The sequence below is a fragment of the Argopecten irradians genome, chromosome 10, assembly GCF_041381155.1.
Source record: "Argopecten irradians isolate NY chromosome 10, Ai_NY, whole genome shotgun sequence".
Classification (NCBI taxonomy): Eukaryota; Metazoa; Mollusca; class Bivalvia; order Pectinida; family Pectinidae; genus Argopecten; species Argopecten irradians.
In genome coordinates this window covers 40,606,447-40,628,970 of record NC_091143.1, presented here as the reverse complement: position 1 = coordinate 40,628,970, position 22,524 = coordinate 40,606,447, and the positions used below count along the sequence as shown (strand labels likewise).

Sequence of the window (22,524 nt, the reverse complement as noted above, 5' to 3'; positions counted from 1 at the left end):
ATCTTACTATCTGACAGTGTATGGATATCTTACTTTATCCTGCAACTGTCCCACATACTGACCGATAACTACTGCCGGATAAACTTGTGCTTTATCCGTCGATACGATATGCTTTATCCGTCAATACGATCACGTGAATTTGTTCCATATCTGACGGAACTTTTTCTAACTTGACCCAGAACTTGAACCTTCCGGTGAATGAAACGTCATTTAGTCCCGCTAAAACGTGACGTCACATTCATCGAAATGACGTCATTTTTACGATATTGAAAATCTCGAATGGCGGTGTCGTCTTTTTCTTGGCTCATGACAAAGGTATGTATTGTTAAGTAATTCTTTAATGGGTATTGGTCGTTATTTGAGTATTTTCATTTCCTTTCAGTGATATATCACCCTGAATAGAATTACGGTTACTGTTTGTGAATGCGCTTATTTATTTCCCACGGCAGTAAAAAGGAGTACACTCTCATTCGGTTATGTGAATGAATCTTTACCTCCGCATCAAAGAAGCGTCTCGCTTCGAGCGAAACAAAGTAAGGAACTGTCAATTTGCTTTTGTTTTGAAAGCCATAATGGTTGCAGGATAAACAGAATACACGGTTAGTATCTTACAATACAAGTTTTATTTTGGTGCTCGACACGTAAAGACGAGATGACTCGGCAAAGCCTCGTCATCTCGGCTTTCCTAAGTCTCGCACCAAAATAAACCTTGTATTGTAAGATACTAACCGTGTATTCTCTATTTTGTGAGTACGTCTTACTTTTGGATGGATATTTAACTATTTGTGTGGATAATCTTACTATTTGTACGGATATCTTACTATTTGTGTGGATATCTTACTATTTGGGTGGATATCTTACTATTTGGGTGGGTATCTTACTATTTGGGTGAGAAGTCCATATCCATGATGACACCATCACAGGCCAGTTCTATATTCTCCAAGTTTGTGGTTCCTGTATTCCTAAATGTGTCCACTAAACTGCAACACATAAGTTAATGCATTATAAAGTTACTCAACTAAATTTGAACATCCATGCAACTCATTTCCCTCTCTAAGTAACATAAAATAAATAAATTTGTTATAATCATGATACAAGTGATGTGATCCAGAAGAGTTTATTTAAATATTTTTACAATAATCTATAATTGAAATTAAACAATTTGCTATCATGAATAAATTTTCTTACAAATTAAAAACAATAAGTTCTTTGCCAGAATGTGAAACCAACAAAAATGATTATACTAATGATAATGTTACTCACTCTCCAGCTTCTAAATCCCACAGACAAATCCTTCTGTCCCAGCCAGCACTTAACTGTAACAATATGATAAACTTTATGCCTTTTGATTGGTTCATTAGAAGAACAGGGGTCATTTTGAGACTAACAATGTAGTTTCTTTGAAGTAAATGATGGCGATCATAATGATTAGGAACTCTATTACATCAAACAGTCTTTTATTAGTTTTTTTTCTGATTAAATTGGGATTTACTGGTATTGTGATATGGAATTTAAGATTTATCAAGTTTCCAAGGTGAAAGAAAACTGGAACCTCTGAAGGACATCCATTGTCCTATATCAAGAATTATAATCTGACAACCATCCTATATATGTCAGCCACATGACAATATGTTGGTCAGCTAGTGGAATATGAACAACATACGGTGCCTTTCTTGTTAACTAGTAATACCACTTACCACATATGTAGAGTTCATTCCCTGGTCCCGTCCTATCACTACCAAACATGTCACACAGCTTGTGTGGCCAGCAAACACGTGTTTACACACAAACCCTGCTACACGATTCGTTACTGAGTCACTGTCCTGGAAAAAAAAAAAAAATTAACATTAAAACACAAGACTATTTATCATACATTTCTAGAAAAGTGTAACAATTTTCAAAAGTACATATAGTATTTAAATTCAGTTAAAAGTACATGTAGCATCTAGATTAAGTTAAAAGTACATCCATGTAGTATTAAAATTCAGTTATATACTTAAGTACAGTGGATTCGTGATAATCTGATAGCCTGAAAAACTCACAAGACGAAGGAAAATGTCAGAGAACAGAAAATATGATTAAATGTAATCCAGCAGTCCAGAAAATTTGAAATCCGGATAATTTGGTCAGGAGACACAAGTGTTTGGATTATTGTAAGGCCATTGTACATAAACAAATTTTAAGAATGAAACACAGAATTACTTGCCCCTTGTTTAGCATTCTGTGGCAGTAAGTCGGAGTCGGAGTCGAGGAGAATGCTGTATTTACTGATGAGTTTCTGTAGGTCCTGAGGCTTCATGTGTTGGAGGGCTTTTACAGCATCATCATCAAATCCCCATACATCTAAAAAATATATAATATGGAAATGTTGTTAGGTCTTAATCATCATCAAATCCCCATACGTCTAAAAATATATAATATGGAAAAGTTGTTAGGTCTTAATCATCATCAAATCCCCATACGTCTAAAAAATATATAATATGGAAATGTTGTTAGGTCTTAATCATCATCAAATCCCCATACGTCTAAAAAATATATAATATGGAAATGTTGTTAGGTCTTAATCATCATCAAATCCCCATACGTCTAAAAAATATATAATATGGAAATGTTGTTAGGTCTTAATCATCATCAAATCCCCATACGTCTAAAAATATATATAATATGGAAATGTTGTTAGGTCTTAATCATCATCAAATCCCCATACGTCTAAAAAATATATAATATGGAAATGTTGTTAGGTCTTAATCATCATCAAATCCCCATACGTCTAAAAAATATATAATATGGAAATGTTGTAAGGTCTTAATCATCATCAAATCCCCATACATCTAAAAATATATATAATATGGAAATGTTGTTAGGTCTTAATCATCATCAAATCCCCATACGTCTAAAAAATATATAATATGGAAATGTTGTAAGGTCTTAATCATCATCAAATCCCCATACATCTAAAACATATATAATATGGAAATGTTGTAAGGTCTTAATCATTGTCAAATCCCCATACGTCTAAAAAATATATAATATGGAAATGTTGTTAGGTCTTAATCATTATCAAATCCTCATACGTCTAAAAAATATATAATATGGAAATGTTGTAAGGTCTTAATCATCATCAAATCCCCATACATCTAAAAATATATATAATATGGAAATGTTGTTAGGTCTTAATCATCATCAAATCCCCATACGTCTAAAAAATATATAATATGGAAATGTTGTAAGGTCTTAATCATCATCAAATCCCCATACGTCTAAAAAATATATAATATGGAAATGTTGTAAGGTCTTAATCATCATCAAATCCCCATACATCTAAAAATATATAATATGGAAATGTTGTTAGGTCTTAATCATCATCAAATCCCCATACGTCTAAAAAATATATAATATGGAAAAGTTGTTAGGTCTTAATCATCATCAAATCCCCATACGTCTAAAAATATATAATATGGAAAAGTTGTTAGGTCTTAATCATCATCAAATCCCCATACGTCTAAAAAATATATAATATGGAAATGTTGTTAGGTCTTAATCATCATCAAATCCCCATACGTCTAAAAAATATATAATATGGAAATTTTGTTAGGTCTTAATCATCATCAAATCCCCATACGTCTAAAAAATATATAATATGGAAATGTTGTAAGGTCTTAATCATCATCAAATCCCCATACATCTAAAAAATACATAATATGGAAATGTTGTAAGGTCTTAATCATCATCAAATCCCCATACGTCTAAAAATATATAATATGGAAATGTTGTTAGGTCTTAATCATCATCAAATCCCCATACATCTAAAAAATATATAATATGGAAATGTTGTTAGGTCTTAATCATCATCAAATCCCCATACATCTAAAAAAATACATAATATGGAAATGTTGTAAGGTCTTAATCATCATCAAATCCCCATACGTCTAAAAATATATATAATATGGAAATGTTGTAAGGTCTTAATCATCATCAAATCCCCATACGTCTAAAAAATATATATAATATGGAAATGTTGTTAGGTCTTAATCATTATCAAATCCCCATACGTTTAAAAAATATATAATATGGAAAAGTTGTTAGGTCTTAATCATCATCAAATCCCCATACGTCTATAAAAAAAAAAATATAGAAATGTTGTAAGGTCTTAATCATCATCAAATCCCCATACGTCTAAAAAATATATAATATGGAAATGTTGTAAGGTCTTAATCATCATCAAATCCCCATACGTCTAAAAATATATAATATGGAAATGTTGTAAGGTCTTAATCATCATCAAATCCCCATACATCTAAAAAATATATAATATGGAAATGTTGTAAGGTCTTAATCATCATCAAATCCCCATACGTCTAAAAATATATAATATGGAAAAGTTGTTAGGTCTTAATCATCATCAAATCCCCATACGTCTAAAAAATATATAATATAGAAAAGTTGTAAGGTCTTAATCATCATCATCAAATCCCCATACATCTAAAAAATACATAATATGGAAATGTTGTTAGGTCTTAATCATCATCAAATCCCCATACGTCTAAAAAATATATAATATGGAAAAGTTGTTAGGTCTTAATCATCATCAAATCCCCATACGTCTAAAAAAATATATAATATGGAAAAGTTGTTAGGTCTTAATCATCATCAAATCCCCATACGTCTAAAAAATATATAATATGGAAATGTTGTTAGGTCTTAATCATCATCAAATCCCCATACGTCTAAAAAATATATAATATGGAAATGTTGTAAGGTCTTAATCATCATCAAATCCCCATACATCTAAAAAATATATAATATGGAAATGTTGTTAGGTCTTAATCATCATCAAATCCCCATACGTTTAAAAAAATATATAATATGGAAATTTTGTTAGGTCTTAATCATCATCAAATCCCCATACGTCTAAAAAATATATAATATGGAAATGTTGTTAGGTCTTAATCATCATCAAATCCCCATACGTCTAAAACATATATAATATGGAAATGTTGTAAGGTCTTAATCATCATCAAATCCCCATACGTCTAAAAAATATAAAATATGGAAATGTTGTTAGGTCTTAATCATCATCAAATCCCCATACGTCTAAAAAATACATAATATGGAAAAGTTGTAAGGTCTTAATCATCATCAAATCCCCATACGTCTAAAAAATATATAATATGGAAATGTTGTTAGGTCTTAATCATCATCAAATCCCCATACGTCTAAAAATATATAATATGGAAATGTTGTAAGGTCTTAATCATCATCAAATCCCCATACGTCTAAAAAATATATAATATAGAAATGTTGTAAGGTCTTAATCATCATCAAATCCCCATACGTCTAAAAATATATATAATATGGAAATGTTGTTAGGTCTTAATCATCATCAAATCCCCATACGTCTAGAAAATATATAATATGGAAATGTTGTAAGGTCTTAATCATCATCAAATCCCCATCGTCTAAAAAATATATATAATATGGAAATGTTGTTAGGTCTTAATCATCATCAAATCCCCATACGTCTAAAAAATATATAATATGGAAAAGTTGTAAGGTCTTAATCATCATCAAATCCCCATACGTCTAAAATATATATAATATGGAAATGTTGTTAGGTCTTAATCATCATCAAATCCCCATACGTCTAAAAATATATAATATGGAAATGTTGTAAGGTCTTAATCATCATCAAATCCCCATACGTCTAAAAAAATATATAATATGGAAATGTTGTTAGGTCTTAATCATCATCAAATCCCCATACGTCTAAAAAATATATATAATATGGAAAAGTTGTTAGGTCTTAATCATCATCAAATCCCCATACGTCTAAAAAATATATAATATGGAAATGTTGTTAGGTCTTAATCATCATCAAATCCCCATACGTCTAAAAAATATATATATATGGAAATGTTGTAAGGTCTTAATCATGATCAAATCCCCATACGTCTAAAAAATATATATAATATGGAAATGTTGTAAGGTCTTAATCATCATCAAATCTCCATACGTCTAAAAATATATAATATGGAAATGTTGTAAGGTCTTAATCATCATCAAATCCCCATACGTCTAAAAAAATATATAATATGGAAATGTTGTAAGGTCTTAATCATCATCAAATCCCCATACGTCTAAAAAATATATAATATGGAAATGTTGTAAGGTCTTAATCATCATCAAATCCACATACGTCTAAAAAATATATAATATGGAAATGTTGTAAGGTCTTAATCATCATCAAATCCCCATACGTCTAAAAAATATATAATATGGAAATGTTGTTAGGTCTTAATCATCATCAAATCCCCATACGTCTAAAAATACATAATATGGAAAAGTTGTAAGGTCTTAATCATCATCAAATCCCCATACGTCTAAAAAAATACATAATATGGAAAAGTTGTAAGGTCTTAATCATCATCAAATCCCCATACGTCTAAAAACATATATAATATGGAAATGTTGTTAGGTCTTAATCATCATCAAATCCCCATACGTCTAAAAAATATATAATATGGAAATGTTGTAAGGTCTTAATCATCATCAAATCCCCATACGTCTAAAAAATACATAATATGGAAAAGTGTTTAGGTCTTAATCATCATCAAATCCCCATACGTCTAAAAAATATATAATATGGAAAAGTTTTTAGGTCTTAATCATCATCAAATCCCCATACGTCTAAAAAATATATAATATGGAAATGTTGTTAGGTCTTAATCATCATCAAATCCCCATACGTCTAAAAAATATATAATATGGAAAAGTTGTTAGGTCTTAATCATCATCAAATCCCCATACGTCTAAAAAATATATAATATGGAAATGTTGTAAGGTCTTAATCATCATCAAATCCCCATACGTCTAAAAAATATATAATATGGAAAAGTTGTTAGGTCTTAATCATCATCAAATCCCCATACGTCTAAAAAATACATAATATGGAAATGTTGTAAGGTCTTAATCATCATCAAATCCCCATACGTCTAAAAATATATATAATATGGAAATGTTGTAAGGTCTTAATCATCATCAAATCCCCATACGTCTAAAAAATATATATATAATATGGAAATGTTGTTAGGTCTTAATCATTATCAAATCCCCATACGTTTAAAAAATATATATATATGGAAAAGTTGTTAGGTCTTAATCATCATCAAATCCCCATACGTCTATAAAAAAAAAAAATATAGAAATGTTGTAAGGTCTTAATCATCATCAAATCCCCATACGTCTAAAAAATATATAATATGGAAATGTTGTTAGGTCTTAATCATCATCAAATCCCCATACGTCTAAAAAATATATAATATGGAAATGTTGTAAGGTCTTAATCATCATCAAATCCCCATACGTCTAAAACATATATAATATGGAAATGTTGTAAGGTCTTAATCATTGTCAAATCCCCATACGTCTAAAAAATATATAATATGGAAATGTTGTTAGGTCTTAATCATTATCAAATCCTCATACGTCTAAAAAATATATAATATGGAAATGTTGTAAGGTCTTAATCATCATCAAATCCCCATACGTCTAAAAAATATATAATATGGAAATGTTGTTAGGTCTTAATCATCATCAAATCCCCATACGTCTAAAAAATATATATATGGAAATGTTGTAAGGTCTTAATCATCATCAAATCCCCATACGTCTAAAAAATATATAATATGGAAATGTTGTAAGGTCTTAATCATCATCAAATCCCCATACATCTAAAAATATATAATATGGAAATGTTGTAAGGTCTTAATCATCATCAAATCCCCATACATCTAAAAAATATATAATATGGAAATGTTGTTAGGTCTTAATCATCATCAAATCCCCATACGTCTAAAAAATATATAATATGGAAATGTTGTTAGGTCTTAATCATCATCAAATCCCCATACGTCTAAAAATATATATAATATGGAAATGTTGTTAGGTCTTAATCATCATCAAATCCCCATACGTCTAAAAAATATATAATATGGAAATTTTGTTAGGTCTTAATCATCATCAAATCCCCATACGTCTAAAAAATATATAATATGGAAATGTTGTAAGGTCTTAATCATCATCAAATCCCAATACATCTAAAAAATACATAATATGGAAATGTTGTAAGGTCTTAATCATCATCAAATCCCCATACGTCTAAAAATATATAATATGGAAATGTTGTTAGGTCTTAATCATCATCAAATCTCCATACATCTAAAAAATACATAATATGGAAATGTTGTAAGGTCTTAATCATCATCAAATCCCCATACATCTAAAAAATACATAATATGGAAATGTTGTAAGGTCTTAATCATCATCAAATCCCCATACGTCTAAAAAATATATATAATATGGAAATGTTGTAAGGTCTTAATCATCATCAAATCCCCATACGTCTAAAAAATATATATAATATGGAAATGTTGTTAGGTCTTAATCATTATCAAATCCCCATACGTTTAAAAAATATATAATATGGAAAAGTTGTTAGGTCTTAATCATCATCAAATCCCCATACGTCTATAAAAAAAACAAATATATAGAAATGTTGTAAGGTCTTAATCATCATCAAATCCCCATACGTCTAAAAAATATATAATATGGAAATGTTGTAAGGTCTTAATCATCATCAAATCCCCATACGTCTAAAAATATATAATATGGAAATGTTGTAAGGTCTTAATCATCATCAAATCCCCATACATCTAAAAAATATATAATATGGAAATGTTGTAAGGTCTTAATCATCATCAAATCCCCATACGTCTAAAAATATATAATATGGAAAAGTTGTTAGGTCTTAATCATCATCAAATCCCCATACGTCTAAAAAATATATAATATAGAAAAGTTGTAAGGTCTTAATCATCATCAAATCCCCATACATCTAAAAAATACATAATATGGAAATGTTGTTAGGTCTTAATCATCATCAAATCCCCATACGTCTAAAAAATATATAATATGGAAATGTTGTTAGGTCTTAATCATCATCAAATCCCCATACGTCTAAAAAATATATAATATGGAAAAGTTGTTAGGTCTTAATCATCATCAAATCCCCATACGTCTAAAAAATATATAATATGGAAATGTTGTAAGGTCTTAATCATCATCAAATCCCCATACGTCTAAAAAATATATAATATGGAAATGTTGTAAGGTCTTAATCATCATCAAATCCCCATACATCTAAAAAATATATAATATGGAAATGTTGTTAGGTCTTAATCATCATCAAATCCCCATACGTTTAAAAAATATATAATATGGAAATTTGTTAGGTCTTAATCATCATCAAATCCCCATACGTCTAAAAAATATATAATATGGAAATGTTGTTAGGTCTTAATCATCATCAAATCCCCATACGTCTAAAAAATATATAATATGGAAATGTTGTAAGGTCTTAATCATCATCAAATCCCCATACGTCTAAAAAATATAAAAATATGGAAATGTTGTTAGGTCTTAATCATCATCAAATCCCCATACGTCTAAAAATATATATAATATGGAAATGTTGTAAGGTCTTAATCATCATCAAATCCCCATACATCTAAAAATATATATAATATGGAAATGTTGTTAGGTCTTAATCATCATCAAATCCCCATACGTCTAAAAAATATATAATATGGAAATGTTGTTAGGTCTTAATCATCATCAAATCCCCATACGTCTAAAAATATATATAATATGGAAAAGTTGTTAGGTCTTAATCATCATCAAATCCCCATACGTCTAAAAAATATATAATATGGAAATGTTGTTAGGTCTTAATCATCATCAAATCCCCATACGTCTAAAAATATATATAATATGGAAATGTTGTTAGGTCTTAATCATCATCAAATCCCCATACGTCTAAAAAATATATAATATGGAAATGTTGTAAGGTCTTAATCATCATCAAATCCCCATCGTCTAAAAAATATATAATATGGAAATGTTGTTAGGTCTTAATCATCATCAAATCCCCATACGTCTAAAAAATATATAATATGGAAAAGTTGTAAGGTCTTAATCATCATCAAATCCCCATACGTCTAAAAATAATATAATATGGAAATGTTGTTAGGTCTTAATCATCATCAAATCCCCATACGTCTAAAAAAATATATAATATGGAAATGTTGTAAGGTCTTAATCATCATCAAATCCCCATACGTCTAAAAAATATATATAATATGGAAATGTTGTTAGGTCTTAATCATCATCAAATCCCCATACGTCTAAAAAATATATAATATGGAAATGTTGTTAGGTCTTAATCATCATCAAATCCCCGTCTAAAAAATACGGAAATGTTGTTAGGTCTAAATCATCATCAAATCCCCATACGTCTAAAAAAATATATAATATGGAAATGTTGTAAGGTCTTAATCATGATCAAATCCCCATACGTCTAAAAAATATATAATATGGAAATGTTGTAAGGTCTTAATCATCATCAAATCTCCATACGTCTAAAAAATATATAATATGGAAATGTTGTAAGGTCTTAATCATCATCAAATCCCCATACGTCTAAAAAAATATATAATATGGAAATGTTGTAAGGTCTTAATCATCATCAAATCCCCATACATCTAAAAATATATATAATATGGAAATGTTGTTAGGTCTTAATCATCATCAAATCCCCATACGTCTAAAAAATATATAATATGGAAATGTTGTAAGGTCTTAATCATCATCAAATCCCCATACGTCTAAAAAATATATAATATGGAAATGTTGTAAGGTCTTAATCATCATCAAATCCCCATACGTCTAAAAAAATACATAATATGGAAAAGTTGTAAGGTCTTAATCATCATCAAATCCCCATACGTCTAAAAAAATACATAATATGGAAAAGTTGTAAGGTCTTAATCATCATCAAATCCCCATACGTCTAAAAAATATATAATATGGAAATGTTGTAAGGTCTTAATCATCATCAAATCCCCATACGTCTAAAAAATATATAATATGGAAATGTTGTTAGGTCTTAATCATCATCAAATCCCCATACGTCTAAAAAATATATATAATATGGAAATGTTGTTAGGTCTTAATCATCATCAAATCCCCATACGTCTAAAAAATATATAATATGGAAATGTTGTTAGGTCTTAATCATCATCAAATCCCCATACGTCTAAAAAATATATAATATGGAAATGTTGTTAGGTCTTAATCATCATCAAATCCCCATACATCTAAAAAATATATAATATGGAAATGTTGTTAGGTCTTAATCATCATCAAATCCCCATACGTCTAAAAAATATATAATATGGAAATGTTGTAAGGTCTTAATCATCATCAAATCCCCATACGTCTAAAAAATATATAATATGGAAAAGTTGTTAGGTCTTAATCATCATCAAATCCCCATACATCTAAAAAATATATAATATGGAAATGTTGTTAGGTCTTAATCATCATCAAATCCCCATACGTCTAAAAAATACATAATATGGAAATGTTGTAAGGTCTTAATAACCATGATATAGCTATGAAAAAAAATTTGGATTGGTCCAATGGCCTATATATATAACACTTTCATACATCCATGAAAAATAATAATAAAACACAAACTCTGAAAAGTCTTTATAGATCTAAAGTATGACCATCAAACAGAAATAGGTTTATAGAAACTTTGCCTTTGAGATTAAACAATTTATCTTAATTACTGTTTAAAAATTGCCATCCCCTTTCCCTCTCCCTCGATCTTACGACCAAAGATTTCAAACATGACATCACTTTACCCTGTACTTCTTATATTAGATCATTTTCTATTAATGTTCTAATTCCTAAGTGTCAATATGGCTGTACTCACAGATGTTACTGTCCTCGGAGGCCGCAATGATAAAATCCAGACTTTCTACAAACATGATCTTCAGTATGGTGGTGTTAGCGTGGTTATGTGTGGAGACCTGTAACATCAACATTATCATGTGTAACAGATCATTATGTCTGCTTTCCCTGAACATGTAAAATATCATTATGTTTGCTCTTCCCTGAACATGTAACTTATCATTATGCTTGCTTTCCCTGAACAGGCAACATATCATTATGCTTGCTTTCATTGAACAGGTAACATATCATTATGTTTGCTTTTCCTGATTTTTCATCATTACATGCATTGTTCAATTAACATTCCAATATCTCCGTGGTTTGGCCCTGGATCACAGCTATTATCAATTTATAGGTACTAACTATGTACAAAGATGTATGTAACTAGTTCTAAAAATAGTGCTGTATTTACCATACAAACACTAAGGGCATTAATAAAGATCATTAGTTTAACATGTTTTTTTTATCAGGATAATGAAAAATAAGCTTATAAACAAAAATGTGATGTTTCTGACATTCATAAAGTATGAGATATCTTGAAAAGATAGTATCCTAATACTGGTGATATAACTTACCTGTGACATGGATACTAGTGCATTTGTAATTACCGTGATATCAAAAAGAAAAAGGAAAAAAGAAAAAAAAACAACACTTTTTGCTAAATTACTATAACTCTGTCCAAATAGCATAATACAGAATACTTAGTCAATTCGAATGAGGAAGGATCAATGCTGTATAAATTTCATATAACACCACAGAAATGGAAAAAAAGGTTCTTAAAGAGCATACACAAGAATAATATTTATCTTTACATACCAAGGAATTACCTGTTCTTGTACCCCGGGTATGTTAAAAAACATTAAGTTTGAGTGATTAACATTGTAAAACAGCAAATAAAGCAATGACATATCTAATCAAAACATATGGACAAAGTTGGCTACTAAATTTTAACAAAATATTACGAGTAAAGAAATAAAAAATAAAAGATAAATAAAAAAAATATTAATTGATGAAATTCTAAAAAAAATAGGCAATTAAATGGTTGCAGAAAAATAAAGATTTCAAGCAGAAAAGCAAATATGTAATAATCAAATAAACTTGTTTTCAGATTATTCAGTTTTTTTTTATTAATTTGTATATAAATTGGTAAAAAATTAGAAAAAATACAAACCTTTTTTAAATGAGGTAAGATTAGATTAAAGGTACCAATGTCACATAAGATCGTGACCCCACAAATAAATGTTAAAAAGATTTGATTTGATTTTTGAAGAACCCAGATTACTGCTAAAAAAATGAGATTTAAAAATGCAAGTTATCGTTTTTACTCTCACCATACTTCGTAAAGAAGGATAATCATATGTACGTGTACGTTTGCGACGTTCCCCTATACTTGTCTGTGAAATAAGCATGTAGCATAAACATTATAGGTAAAACATGTAAACTGTGAAATGTGGTTAATATCTTGGCTATAATGCATATTGCTGCAAAGTGACCGGAAGCACACACTCACAATATAAGTATATATATATATCTACGATTTATTCATATAAAGAGGTTTTTTGGCCAAAATTCAAGAACAATTAATATGCTTAATTTTGTAATTATTTTTGTTTTACTTTTCTAAACTTTCCATTTCCAGATATTTCTAAACCTTACAATGATTAAGCTATACCATCTTTAAGATGTGGCTTAGATATTGATGTAATTAAGATATCTGATATTTTAATAGGCTATGAGTCTGAGGCATATATGTATAGCAGTTGCCATGTAGATACTGATTATGAGTCTGTGTTTTTTTCCAGTGAACTTTGGCTTTTCCAAACTTACTAGACATATGTTTTGACAATTTGATTATCATCATGTTTTAAAGTCCTATTAACAGCCAAGGTCACTTAAGGATGTGCCAGGTTTAGATGGTGGAGAAAGCTGGAGTTCCCAGGGAAAAACTACTACCCAGTAGTCAGTACCTAGCAAATTGTAACTGCCATGTTCGCAAAGACATAAATGTTCAGATGTAAAACAAAGATGGTCACAACTTTTTTCAATAATGGCTGATATTTGAGGCATTGAACTAAAATTGTGTGGAGAAAAAGGTAAAATTGATGATGGTGCACAGGTCATTGAATGGACCAAGGATTTATAAGTGAGAAGGATTCGTGACTGTCTCTTTACATTACTAAACACCACGCGAGACACCTATGAACCGGGAATAAAAACCGTTTTTCTCAACAAATACTTGTCTTATCGAGTCAAACGAAACACCATTGTAAAGTTTATTAAATTTCACGACGTATATTACTTGCTTTAAAGACGGAATATTTAAAGGACATGTCTTAAATTTTCGTTCAAAAAAGATCGACAGCTCATGAAATGACGGCCCCGCTTCAGAAAGTAAGACGGTAACCCTCGCACCCGCAAGCTACATCAAAGGCTGCGCCGGCGGATATCAAAGGAAAATCAGTCGTCGCCCAACGTCACGGTCAGTGCACAAACACAAAAGCGCCTGCCTTGGACTTCCCCAAAAGCCAGTGTGACTTATCCTTCTCATATACGTCCTTGAATGGACTCATGCATGTAATTCAAACACAAAATGTATAACTCATAATAGGGTGAGCAACAAATAGTGTACTATATTATTCTAAACACCGCATTGTGGGAGTGACTATGGCTGACATACTGTTGTACTTACGGGTGGAATACTTGGTTTGTTGAAGGCATAGTGACTCTGTACACTCCGGTTACTGCTCCGACTAGTCAGCTGACGTCGGACTCTGACTAAGCTGCTGTTCCAGCATCAGTTCCCGAGCCTTACTACCAGCCTTACGCTGCTTCTTTAACTTAGAATCACTCAGCTGATACATCTCTTTACTGTGGAAATAAAATCACATAAGCTTATAAAGATGCTCCACCGCCGACAGACCATAAATGACACTCATCATTTGAACAACAGTTGGTGTTTAATCATGTATATATATGTCTAATTAACACAAAAAATAATATACAATATTTTATTTTGCTTTTGATACATTCACAGTCATAACTTCTATATAGAACATAGTGCCACAAAATTTGTTCGGGATGCAATTAATTATTTTTAATATTTTTTATCTTGAAGTAAATTTAGAAGCTCAAACTTTCCAATGGTGGTAATGGTGTAAAGTTAGTAACTTTTGTAACTGAAGCAAAATACCAAATCGTCTGCTCCCATTTTTGATAGTGAAAAAAATGCCATTTGTCAGAAAAAAATAGTTTTTAGATCTATAACATATTCTAGTGACAGATAAATAATGATTCGTTTGACTGCCATCCCATAATAACTTAAAATATGTCAACGATAAAATAAATGTATTCTGAAAACAGTTTCAAACAATAAAGTTTTGTTGTGATTTATTTTTTACATATTTTTTTTTTTTTTTTTTTTTTGGGGGGGGGGGGGGGGGCTCCAATAATGCTGATGATGTCACAATTAATTTTCACCCAAAAAGGGCAGCAACTCTGTCATATGTAAAAGACGGAATTGCATGTGATGGAAACAATATTTTACCTGTACATGAAGTGATTAGATTGCATACGTTCCCATTTGATAATTACACCATCGTTATCACCACTGAACAGAAGGATAGGCACCTTCTTAGCTGGAAACAAAAGAAAAAATGTCAATATAGTCAAACCTGTCTATAAAGACCATCCTATTGGTAGAGGAAAAAAATGGTCTTTATAGCCAGGTAGTCTTTATACACAGGTTGAATTGAATGGTCATTGGACACCCTAGAACAGTTGTCTTATTAAGCAGGAGGTCTTTATACAGAGACGGTCGCTAAGGTAAGTTTTACTGTATTTTACAATGTGTAACATACAGTAAGAAGCATTTAATTAACCCATTCACCCCTGGAATTTCATAATGGCCTGTTCTAGTCCTTGATTTTGGAGAGTCCAAATTTGTCTTCAGGGCTGAGTGAGTTAATCTAAGAAATTAAGCTTTCTGAGGGCAGGTTGTGGTGGCTTAGTGGTTAAGGTGTCAGACAATTTCTACACTTCAAGGTCACAAGTTCTGGCCCACAAAGGGACATGCGATTGATACTAGCCACTGGTTGGTGGTTTTTCTCTGGTTTATCTGGCTATTCTTCAATCCCTTAACCTGAAGTTCTTAAAATATTCAAAATATGAACTATCAAAAGAAATTAAAATAAATGTACTTCCTTTTAAATCTTAAATAAAAATAAAACATGCACTTATATATAAAAACTTGTCATCTGCAAACATTTTCATGACTAATATTTATCTAATAGAAAGTTCCTTTAGATCTTTAAGAATGCAGTAGGAGTGGAAAAAATTCTACAGCTAGACTTGGATTTGAACCCGAGACCATCCGAAAAACTAGCCAAATTGCTCTACAAATTAAGCTACCTGGTCCCTGATGACCGACACAACCCAGAACCTTTACAAGTATACTTACTGTAACAGAGACTTTCCAGAGAGCTGCGACACTTTAGTGCCGTGATACACCCGGACGAGTTGTACTTCCACACCACTAAATGGCGCCGACTAGTCGAAGCTGGAACAAACCAACACAACAATAAATTCACACACTCGATATAAAATAAGTTTTTATCACAGTATCTGCCTGGTATCTATATGTGACTATGTATAAAATTTTTACATATGGCAAGCCAAGTTACTTTTTATTCTTTTATTCCGATATCGGAAATTCCGATATCAGAAATTCATTTCCGATATCGAAATTAGAATTCTCGATATCGGAAAATTCCGATATCGGGAATTAGAAAACAATTTCCGATATCGGAAATTCTCTCTACTCATTATTTGCATTGCAGATTATACTTCATTTCCGATATCGGAAATTGAATTCTCGATATCGGAAATTGAAATACCGATATCGGAAATAGAATTACCCATATCAGAATTTGTTTTCTTATATCCGATATGGGAATTACAATTTCCAATATCAAAATTAGAATTTCTGATATCGGAATTAGAATTTCCGATATCAAAAATTAATATGAATTCCCGATATCGGAAATTGATTTCCCGATATCGGAAATTGATTTCCCGATATCGGAAATTAGAATTCCCGATATCGGAAATTGGAATAAAAAGTAACTTGGCTTGCCATAGACTATGTATAAAATTTTTACATATGTACTAGTGTAATAGTATACCCTGGACACTTTTCATTGGTTGGAAATCAAACAATGACGTGATGTCAAAATGTCCCTTTCTGCTGAATTTATGCAATGCCTTTTGATGTATCTTCAAAATAAAGGTTGTAGTTATGTGATGAAATGTGTCTTAGGTTAAATTGTGTTCATATTTTATATGAGATTTTATGAACCTCATCTCAAACTTTTAATTTTTGCTCACCAAGGCTCAGAAAAATAAAAACTTCTTTAAGCTTGTTTTAACTTCAAATGAAATGAACGTTCATTCACAAAAATGAACCCTCTTTAGGCTTGTTTCAGATAAAAACTCTCATTTTAGATCCTATATGGATCGGACATAAATAATTTCTGTATGTGAGGGGACATAACTGTTACTGATTTGTGACAAAATTTGCAGATTTTTTTTTTTTTTTTTGAATATGTTATACTTACCAACAACTTCATTTAATTCCCCAAAATACTTCAGGATTTGTAAATGGTATTTTTCTTCCTCCTGCTGTTGAAAAGTTCCAATAAAATCCGAAACCTGCAAATGATAATTTTGTTGATTATATGCCAAAGAATTGATATTTGTACATATCTGTACATATTACTATACATATGGGTAAAATACACAAAGAAAAGGAAATCTATTAAGGTTGTTTAAATTTTACAGTCAGAAATTTCAATAATATATTTTTTCATTCAACTTTTTGTGTCTGGTTGTTTTTGCTTGAGTTTTTTTAATGCTGGGTTTAATTTGAAAACACATATTTTTGACTTTCCTTCAATGAACAATATAATGGAATTTTTAACTAAAGACTACAAATTGTATATTAAAAATGTTCTGTTTAAAGAATTAATTACACTTTAATTTACTTACGTTATCCCCAGACTTGGGGTCAAAAAGACTAGCATATGAGGTTCCACCTGCAACCCAGACAGTTTTGTTACGAGGAACATAGCAGATTCCGGATACCGTAGACAGGAAATTATCTAGTTTGTGTACAGGTTTACCGTCGACAGACCAGATCTTCACACTTTTGTCAAATGACCCCGTCAGTATCCTGTCAACATGGAGAGCTTTTGAATTGCAATTATCATTCCCCCAAAAGACGTCACCAAACAAGAATACCCCACTCGGTCATGTACAGACAAATAGGCAAATCAGTCATCCCACTTCCTTATTGTTGAGCACTAAGCAGGAGCAGAAACTACCATTATCTAGAATACAGTCAAATCTTGATTACTTGAAATAAACATTTTTGAGAAATTTTATTTTCACTGAGAATGGTTAAATGTTTCCCCCAAAAATCAAAATACCTTCAAACACATTGAAGATTTCTTTGCATGCAACAACACCAAGTAACTCTTACAAGAAGAACAAATCATGTTTTTCTTACCAGGTATTATTTTCATTATCTTTTGCAAGCAACAAACATGAAATTCCGGCATCATGAGCAGTTGGGTTCCTAAAAAAAATAATAGAGAACATTGTTTAATGCTGAAATATGATTTTCATACATTTTTATATACCGTAATTTGATGTGTATTAACCACACCAAGGTATAGCCCACATTGGGCATCTTCTGATGAAAAAAAATTTGTATAACTCCAAGGTAATATACAGAAAATTATGTTATATTGTTTTCTATGGAGTTTTTCAGTCTTTGAATACTTTAAACAATCAATTAATGCTGCAATTGAGATTTTTTTCAAGATGTCTATTTTTCTTTGAAATCTAAAATACATGGAAGGCCTTCTTTATTGAATTTTCCTCATAGATGGAAATTTTTATTCCATTTCTTTATAGACATAAACTTACTGGAATATAGGCTCCAGACTATTATCTCCAGTGTATGAGGAATCGTAGATTACTAATCGGTGATCATACCTGAAAGAAAACAAAACTGACATTGTACAATAAACAAAATAGATATTAAATTTCAAATAAACAATTTTAATGATTCAGATAAAGAAACTTAGAATCCTACAAGTCAAATTGCATATGATATGCGAAAAAGTTATTTAAATGTAATTTCAAATTTGATATTGTTAGAAAAGATTTCTTATCCTCAAATCTGGAACAAAATATATTTTAAACAATTTTTCTCAAAGTGTTTATTTCACAGAGGCAAAATATTTGTATATCTTGCTGACACCATGATGCTTACCCAGCGGAGTAAATGCGTGACTCGTTACAAATTATACATCGCACGATATCTTTGTGTTCACATGCTATGAACAGCACGTCATTATTTATAACATGGCCGGAGTCTCTGTCTGAAACACAAAATAACATAAATCTTATTACATAATCCTAGATCATCATAAATTTATCAGAAACAACTAGTTACATTAAAGTTTCCCCTTCAACAGTAGTGAATATAACCAAACACTTCTGGCAAGACTTTTTACTTGAGTCTAGGTGGCATTGTCCTTTATCTTGACATTTGACTTTAAGTCAAGGTCAACGTGAAAGGTCATTGACTGATCAGCATGACTCAGTGCATTGCCTACATTTTGTATAGAAACCTGTTATCAAAGAATGAGTTTGAAACAAATAGAAATGTTTCAAACTTAATGCCTCCCACAAAATGAAATATTACAAGGATGTGACTGGACAGGAAAGGATGGGATGGGATGGATGAACATGGGTAACATTACGCCAGCCATTTTATGGCAGGGGCATACAATGAAGGTCACTGTGACCAACTTTTGAGATGCAATACATTGAACGAGATCACTTGCAAAAGAAATCCCAAATTGATACAAAAATAGACAAACACAATGCATGATGTAAAACTTAAGTTTCTTCCATTGACACCCAGACTCATCTTGGTTATCATCATGGATGCACAAAAAATAAATCTAAAAATGTTTCTCAATCAAGTGAAATGTTCACTCTTTTTAGTCCCATGTAGCCCTTCAATGTCAGTCAGAGCTAATAACTGCATAGAATGAAGCTGCTAAATCTCATAGGATGGTTTTTGATTCATACCAGTATGATTTTAGTGGACTTACTTTCGTCGAGAGCGTAAACACGTATGCCTCCATTGACTCCACAAACAAGCTGATGTCTACGTGGATTGATGGCCATACAGTACACAGGCATACCAATCTGTGATGATAGTTAAAATGGAGGACATGTAAATCATTATAACACTTCAAGTATCAACAGTATCAACAAGAGGGTCATACAATCACCATTATATCTCCAAATTACTTAAATCTGAAGAAATATCAGTCATATTGGTAGGTCAATATGTCGTAATCAAGATGGCTCATTATTAGACATTTTGATTTAAGCGCACCTCTAGTTTGAGAATTTTGATACAACATAATTCTAAAGGAAAACAAAATAACTTGTTATGAAACTACAAGGTAGTTTAGCAATAGACAGACAGCCAATCTCATATTTATTTGATATAGATATTTATTATGATTTTTCTTTCAGATGAAAATCAAATACAGAGATTTTGAGATACCAAAAGAATGTGGGTAATGTACAATTTAACTGCATAGTTTCACCTTCTGGCGATTGTGATGATACAAAATCCAAGTTAAAAGATGACGTCCCAATCACTGGAAATTGAAACTTATCGATAATAAATGCAATTCACCCAGTACGTCCTTTTGGTATCTTGAAATCAAGGCATTGAAAATACAAGTATACCTAAAAAAGTGATACCAATAAACTTGAAGTTCATTGGCTACTGTAGTATTTGTGGTTAGTGCAGCGTTAAAACTTTTGTTTCTTTTGTGGTGAAGGAAACAGTGTGCTGTAGTATTGTAGTCAGTGTAGGGGTCAAACTTACCGGAATTCGGTCCGACACCCCTCCTCCTGAGGACCAGGCCAGAATGTACCCATCATTGGCCGCAGACAACATCACCTTACAGTCATGCCTACAGAAATTAACATGCATCACTTAAAATTAATATCAATATGCATTGTATCAGGAAATTAATTTCTCAAGATGGTATTAAGACTTTGCGAAATGACTTTTGAGTAGATAAAACTTGTATATAGAAGAGCAGGTATGCAGAAACTACGGTAAGCTAATTTTCTTGAAAATGCACCCCTGAAAACACATTTAGACTCTTCTAAATCAAGGTCTAGAACAGTTCATTACAAAATTTCAGGGGTGGATGATTAAGAACATACAGAAACAGATACTGACCAGTAGAGGAAGTCTGTAACCCATCCTTTGTGCTCTGTAATGACCATTACAAGTTTTCCACCCTCAGCCTCGTATGTCTTTATCACACCATCTGTGGGAGAAAGCAAACACACTGGTCAGTGGTCAATCATAATTTACTTAATTAAGAAACTAAAACATAAGTCACAAGATAGAAAGGTCACTTACAGAGAATAGTTGATGGATCGCCAGCTGCCAATTAAACTGCCCGGGTACTGCATGTGACTTTGCATTTTGTATTGTGCATGCTAAGACGTTTCCTGTGATATTGAATGGAAACACATGCATATGCGAGCACAGGGCATGACTACATACAATCTGGCAATGAGTCATTTTATTGGTTGGTTGGGTGAATAATCTTTAAGTCCTATTATCAGTTAGGGTTATTTAAGTACAGCCTCCAGAATATGTGATGTGTTAAGTGTGTGTGAAGTGTGTTGTTTTGGGAGACTGTGATATGTTTGTGTTGTGTCTCCTTGTGATAGAGAAAAACTTTTGTCCTTTTTATAGTGGCATATCACTAAAGCATGCTTCTAAAGATACCAAACAACACACTCCATCAGGTCAGATTATAATGACAACAGGCAAATCTGTTGTCATTCTTCATTAATACTGAATGCTTAAATTTAAAGCAAGAGCAGAAAATTCCAATTTTATTGACTATTGTGTGTCTCTACCAGATGACACAACCCAGAGCCTTCCTTACAGGGGTAACCACTCCTCAAGTGTTAGCTGAAAGGTATGTATTTGTGCCAAATATGGTTGTCATTCTAAGAAATACAAGATAACCTTTTCCTTAAAAAAGTTTGAAAAAGATTTCTTATGCATAGAAAAATGTTATGAAAATTTAATGTTATGAAAATTTTGTCATTTCATGATACAATTTTTGAGACCAATGAAGTTAAATAATTCACCCTTTAAAGACTTCAAATGAATTTATTTAAGACTTTGAATTAGAAAAGCTCAAATGTGTGTTTAGGGGTGAATTATGCCTACGAAATAGAAAAAAATTATCCAATCAACTGGTTACAGGTTATTTCTTTATCATTATAAATTTAACAATATAAAAAAATGTCTAATCCTTTTAAAAAGAATATTTAACCATTAATGCAGTAAAGTGCAATATAGTGCATGCAATGTGTTGACAATTAGTACTGCCATTAGACTTAAATCTCATATCTCTGTCACCGACAAAAAGTCACTAATTAATATTGGTCATATTAAGTATAGAGTGTCTTCCAAACATGGGTACATCAGATAGCATTAAATGTGCCACAAGCTTTAGATCCATATTTTGCCTGTATAAACTAAAA

At 31.1% G+C, this 22,524-nt stretch overlaps 1 protein-coding gene across 1 annotated transcript in view; it reads right to left on the bottom strand.

Annotated features, from left to right (window-relative positions):
- LOC138333917 (uncharacterized WD repeat-containing protein alr3466-like) overlaps positions 1-22,524 on the bottom strand; it is a 32,454-nt gene that overhangs the window by 3,008 nt on the left and 6,922 nt on the right. Inside the window, 17 exon segments of the mRNA XM_069282571.1 lie at positions 882-980; positions 1,264-1,316; positions 1,698-1,823; positions 2,207-2,343; positions 11,837-11,933; positions 14,543-14,606; positions 14,608-14,721; positions 15,398-15,488; positions 16,310-16,408; positions 17,466-17,559; positions 17,896-18,079; positions 18,416-18,484; positions 18,838-18,906; positions 19,187-19,295; positions 20,037-20,133; positions 20,831-20,918; positions 21,194-21,284. Coding sequence (XP_069138672.1) covers positions 882-980; positions 1,264-1,316; positions 1,698-1,823; positions 2,207-2,343; positions 11,837-11,933; positions 14,543-14,606; positions 14,608-14,721; positions 15,398-15,488; positions 16,310-16,408; positions 17,466-17,559; positions 17,896-18,079; positions 18,416-18,484; positions 18,838-18,906; positions 19,187-19,295; positions 20,037-20,133; positions 20,831-20,918; positions 21,194-21,284 — 1,681 coding nt within the window.